The 6000-nt window shown below is 40.9% G+C and overlaps 1 protein-coding gene across 1 annotated transcript in view; it reads left to right on the forward strand.

The window, feature by feature from the left end:
* The window catches only part of CLVS2 (clavesin 2), a 43452-nt gene extending 39907 nt beyond the window's left edge, over window positions 1-3545 (forward strand). Inside the window, exons 4-5 of the mRNA XM_032214870.1 lie at window positions 193-413; window positions 3458-3545. Coding sequence (XP_032070761.1) covers window positions 193-413; window positions 3458-3545 — 309 coding nt within the window. The remainder of the gene's footprint in view (window positions 1-192; window positions 414-3457) is intronic.
* Window positions 3546-6000: the final 2455 nt, after the last annotated feature.

The following is a 6000-nucleotide window of genomic DNA, read 5'->3' on the forward strand; positions in this document are numbered from 1 at the left end:
TTGGAAGTAGACACAGGAGTAATCTCTCATCTTTAGGTAACCAATAGAATTTTAAAAAAATTTCTGAAACATTTGGCAACTCTTCTGTGGTTAAAAACCACATCTTTGAGCTGCCCAGCTTATTCAGATAGCTACGTTTATTATTATAGATTCTGATAATTTTACAATGTATTATATTCCTCTTTCTCCTAGATATTTCTCCATGGAAACAACCTAAACAGTCTGCACCAGTTGATTCATCCTGAAATTCTCCCTTCTGAATTCGGAGGAATGCTTCCACCTTATGACATGGGCACATGGGCAAGAACGCTGCTCGACCATGAGTATGATGATGACAGTGAATATAGTGTGGACTCCTATAACACGTCTGCAAAAGAAGTTGAAAAGGAACTCTCACCCAAATCCATGAAGAGGTAAGTTAATGATGTCTTTCTTCTGAAACAGGAAATGACTAGGTGATCTTCCATTTACCAGTTCTTAAATACTGATGCCTCTCTCTTACATTATGGGGCCATTCCAAATAATTAGAGATGGGGAACTAAGTAAGCCTTTGAATTAAATTGCTCACATGGCAGTCTGGAACTCCTTCTCTCCTCCTTGAATCCTCTGGTATTCTTTCATTTGCTTGGAAGGCAACTCAACTCTCCTTCCAGTCCTTCTCTAATGGAGAACTAAAGAATGGCTTCCAGTCTTGCTCAGATCAGAACAGTTGCTTTCAGCTCCCATTTGTAAGCATAAAACTCCCTTTCTCTATATAGGAGGAGAAAGAGGGCATAGCGGAGGAAATAAAACAGTATTATGGTTGAAGATGCTCATTCTCTGGATATAGGAATACTATATACTACTCTCAAGGGCTCAAGGGACGAGGTGGCTCAAGGGCTAATACGCTGAGCTTATTGATCAGAAGGTTGGCAGTTTGGCAGTTCAAATCCCTAGCACTGTATAATGGACTGAGCTCCCGTTACTTGTCCCAGCTTCTGCCAACCTAGCAGTTCGAAAGCATGTAAAAATGCAAGTAGAAAAATAAGGACCACGTTTGGTGGGAAGGTAACAGCGCTCTGTGCGCCTTCGGTGTTCAGTCATGCTGGCCATATGACCACAGAGACAGCTTCGGTCAGCACTGGCTCTTTGGCTTAGAAACAGAGATGAGCACCATCCCCTAGAGCTGGAAACGACTAGCACGCATGTGCGGGGAACCTTTACTTTTACCTTTATACTACTCCAGAGATACATTTACAAGGCATTTATGCACCATTATACTTGTGGATAATCAGAGAGAAGACCAACTTTTCATTCTTCAGACAGTTTCACCAAAAAAAGGAGAGAGGGCAAAAAACGATTTTTGCAAATTTATCAGACCTGGGAAATTTGCTATACCTATACAAACCACACTGCTTGTCTTCCCTAGAAACTAAAGAAACTAAAAACTTTAGTGAATCATATGCTCTCCAGGGCCTTGGACTGAGCCCTCTCAACTGTCCTTGTTGCTTATCCTTTCCCTTTCCCCACCCCCTCATTGTGGATTAGTAATCCCTCTGCATTTGCTGACAGCTGTCATTCATTTCTCACTTCATAATCTCTAGCTTCTGAATGTGGAGGCCAAAACACCCACCAATTGGTTTCCAATTGTTAGAATACCATTATCATCCATTTAGACCAGAGTTAGACCAGCAAAGCTGGCTGGGGAATTCTAGGAGTTGATGTCCACATGTCTTAAAGGGGCCGAGGTTGAGAAACATTTAAACAATGAAAATAAAATGGACAAAGGAGACCATTTAAGGATGAGGGGGAATGGGAAAACCAGTTGATTTTAAAGGTCAGCTTTGAAGCTGAGTGTTAGCTTGAAACCCACGTAAACAAACAGACAAGTTTTCTCATGCATACACAGATTTTCCTCGCTTTTCACTAGGTGAATTTACTTTAGGCAGGAACATGACCTTAGCACAAAGCAAGGAAAGCCTATGCTTAGCATGCACAAGGGTATAGTTAGCATGCATTCATCATACCAACTGGCATCTCCCGCACCATTTATACAGATGCCGTACAATTCTTTCAATACCAAGTTAGGTAGGATTACTGGGGAAGGAATTGCACATTGATATGCACTTCTATAGGAACGTGGTAGCTCAGTGGCTAAGATGCTGAGTTTGTTGATCAGAAAGGTCAGCAGTTCGGCAGTTCAAATCCTAGCACTGTGTAATAGAGTGAGCTCCCATTACTTGTTCCAGTTTCTGCCAATCTAGCAATTCGAAAGCACGTAAAAATGCAAATAGAAAAATAGGAACCACCTTTGGTGGGAAGGTAACAGTATTCCGTGTGCCTTTGCCATTTAGTCATGCCGGCCACATGACCACGGAGACGTCTTCATATAGCCCTGGCTCTTCGGCTTTGAAAGGAGATGAGCACCACCCCCTAGAGTTGGGAACAACTAGCACATATGTGCGAAGGGAACCTTTCCCTTTCCCTATGCACTTCTATGTTGAGATCTGCATATACTGTAGAATAGCCTTATGGGTCCACAATGATTGCAGTTTGTTGCTGAGCTGCTAAACTGTGAAATATTCCAAGTTTGCAGAGCTGAACTTTGCTGAAGGACAGCATCCATGCCTAATCCTACTTGAACTGCCCACACCCCTTCGGGCAAGTGCTGCAATGCCCTCTTTTAGATCTTATTTTGTAACAGAGCCCTTGCCACCCTTTTCACGTACAGTATTCATGTGCAATTTCATGCACAGTAAGCTGTGGACTGTCCCTCATAAGAACGTCATTCTGCGCAAGCTGTCAATTGCCTGTCACCTTTTGACGGAACCCCTCCCTATCCCCCCCAGAACCCTCTTTCAGATGGATGGTATATGTAAAAGGCTGCCCCCTAACCAACCTTTGCCCATTCCTCTGAAGACTTTCAGCTGTAAACTTTCAGATACACTTTTTTCTAGTTCATCAGCTTGTCTTCCCAGCTATAATGAAGACTTTTGAGCGAAGGGCTCCTGGGAATGAAGAGCAGGAGCCATACAAAATGAGAGGCAGAAAAATGCTCCTTGGCAACATGGAATCAAACTTCATTCAGTCTTTGCCTCCTCTAATGGCAAAGGCAAGGTAGGAGGGAGGTAACTAGGAAGAAAATCACTCCCACCCATCTGGAAGTGGCAGCTTTTTTTTTTTAAAAAAAAAAGAAGGTTGGCATTTAGGTGGGGAATGTATGTCAGCAAAAGCCACAATAGACTGAAAGGAGAGGCCTGCTGGCCAAATCTGACCTTTAAATCACTTTTTTTTTCATCGCTGTTTTACGAAACATGGCTGGATTTCTTTTCAGGAGGATCTTGCATCATCCATCATATTCCCCAAGCATATTTTCTGGTTGCAGTCTTGCTTTTTTTTTTTTAATAATGCGAAGGAGCTTGCCTTTTTGTTGTTGCTAAAATGAGTCACAATAGGTCTCTGCTTAATGTTTTTCTAGGTCTCAATCTGTGGTAGACCCCGGAGTGCTCAAGCGCATGGATAAAAACGAAGAAGAAAACATGCAGCCCTTGCTTTCGCTTGACTAGCCGTCTGAGCATCAAATATGAATTAGGGTGGAAGGTATTCCTTTTCAGAGCCATCCATTGAGAAAGAATGTACAAGTTGGAATCCTATTTTTCATGTTAACGTAACATATTCTAATGAGGCAGCAGGTTTTGCCAGGCATCCTAGCTACCACTGAGCTGGAAAACAGGGTGGGGGGGAAAATAAACAGGAGAAAATATCAATAATATATTCTCTTAAGTGCCAACCTGTTTGTAAATAGTCATTTCCTTCTCTGTGCATTTGTAAGTAATGATAGGAATTATATAGTACAGGAAAAATAAATAAAGTGGCCATTAACGTGTCAGATGAAGGCACTGTAAAAGAACAGAATGAACTCAGACAAAAAACAGAAAATCAGACCCTACATAGATGTCATCCTTTTTATACAAAGCCATATTTCAGCTGCCACTCGGCTTCATTCATTTCTCACAGATTCCATTTAGCAAGATAAGATCCGTAGGCATTGTAACTCAGATTTGCTGGTTTAAAAGATTGCCACAAACCTTGCCAGAGCTGATCACAGGGATTATAAAATAATTCACTGTGGGGAAGAAGAAAAAGAAGAAAGAAAGAAAAGAAATAGTTATAGAGACAAGGAGCTAAATACCATTCGCTGGTATATTTTTGGAGATGTCTGATTTTCACAGTCTGGATTTTGAGAGCTGTTTGGTTCCTGAACATGAAAGAAGCCTCATTTGGTTCCGTGCTGAGAACTTTATCCTCTGCTCCTTCGACTTCGCAGATGGATGGATGATTTCTAAACTGTTCGAAACAAAAGTCTGGATACATATCAATATATTTTTACCAGTCTCTATACATATAAAGTGTCATTGGTAGATAAGTATATTTAATCAAGGATTTATAAAAACAAAATCATACCTATTTGGTGTGTTTAGAGTTTATTATATATTGTATATTAAGGCAATGTCATTGTTAACTTAGTAAAATATTAAGTACATCATCCTACTTGGAGCAAAACCTAATTGTTAGAAGAATGGTGTGCTGCAATGCCATGCTAAGGCCATCTTTTGTTTGTGATGTAATTGTGTAGATGAGATATGTGCCATATTAGACTGAAATAACATTTTTACCTCAGAAGATCAAACAGTACCTGAAGTGGACTGTAGTTTAGGAGTGTATCTTCATCTTTGATTGTGCTGATATGCATGTGTATTTCTGTTGTACATCAAAACAAGAATTGCACCCTTCAACTATCTTTCCTTCAGAAAGATTTAATATTACAGTACAGTTGAACAGGAATGACAAGATCTCTTGTTTGCAAAAAAAATGTTATGAATAAGCTTTCAAGGACTTATTAATCAGTTTCAAATACTTGAGATCCTTGACCATGTTGGGATTCATTGTAATCCTAGTTTTAAAGATCTTTGATTGGAAAAAAAAAGCATGAGTACCGTATATACTCGAGTATAGGCCGACCCGAATATAAGCCGAGGCACCTAATTTTACCACAAAAAACTGGAAAAGTTATTGACTCGAGTATAAGCCTAGGGTGGGAAATGCAGCAGCTACCGGTAAATTTCAAAAATAAAAATAGATAGATACCAATAATGTTTTTGAATATTTATTTCAAAGAAAAACAGTAAACTAGCGGTGTATTCAATGAAATACTTCACTCACCTCATGATGCTGATGTCCCGCTGTGATGATGATGTCCCGTTCAGCCGCGGGAGCGATGTCCCGCCTTCTATGACACACGGCACAGTGATTCCTATCATTGGATCACTGTACCAGAGGAGGTGGGACATCGCTATGTGGCTGCTTGCCATAACAAGGAGGAGGTGGGACATCGTTGCAGAGCGGCAGGAGTGGGAATCGTAAGACAGCCCTGCATTACATTAGAACGTGAGGAGGGGGGATGGTGCGGTGCGCGCTGCGCGGCAAACTGACACAGAGGGAGGGGAAACTCACAGGGGCACTGGGCCATTCACGAGTGTCACCCAGCGGCATGGCCCCGCCCCTTTTTCTCCTCCATTTCGGGCAAATTTTTCACTGACTCGAGTATAAGCCGAGGCGGCTTTTTTCAGCCCAAAAAGTGGGCTGAAAAACTAGGCTTATACTCGAGTATATACAGTATATTGTGAGCACTCTGCTCCATTTAGAGATTACCTCTGCAGGTAATAGTTGATGGATGGACTATTACATCTCATGTTGGCTCTACCATTGTTGTTTGATTCAGATGCTTAGTCTTTTCAATAGAAACATGTTTTCTGGCCATTTCCCATTACAAATTACTGTTAATATAATGTGAGGCTGTAGTACACACTAGACCATTTTGTGTGCAGTTGAATGCTAAGATACGAAAGGCACATTTGCCTTAATTTCTCTTTACCCTGGGTACATTTTGACATTTGTGTTCTTCATATTCACAGACATTAATTTAATTGTGATATGATTTAATAACATTTTGGTGGTATA

This window comes from Thamnophis elegans, chromosome 4 (genome assembly GCF_009769535.1).
Source record: "Thamnophis elegans isolate rThaEle1 chromosome 4, rThaEle1.pri, whole genome shotgun sequence".
Classification (NCBI taxonomy): Eukaryota; Metazoa; Chordata; class Lepidosauria; order Squamata; family Colubridae; genus Thamnophis; species Thamnophis elegans.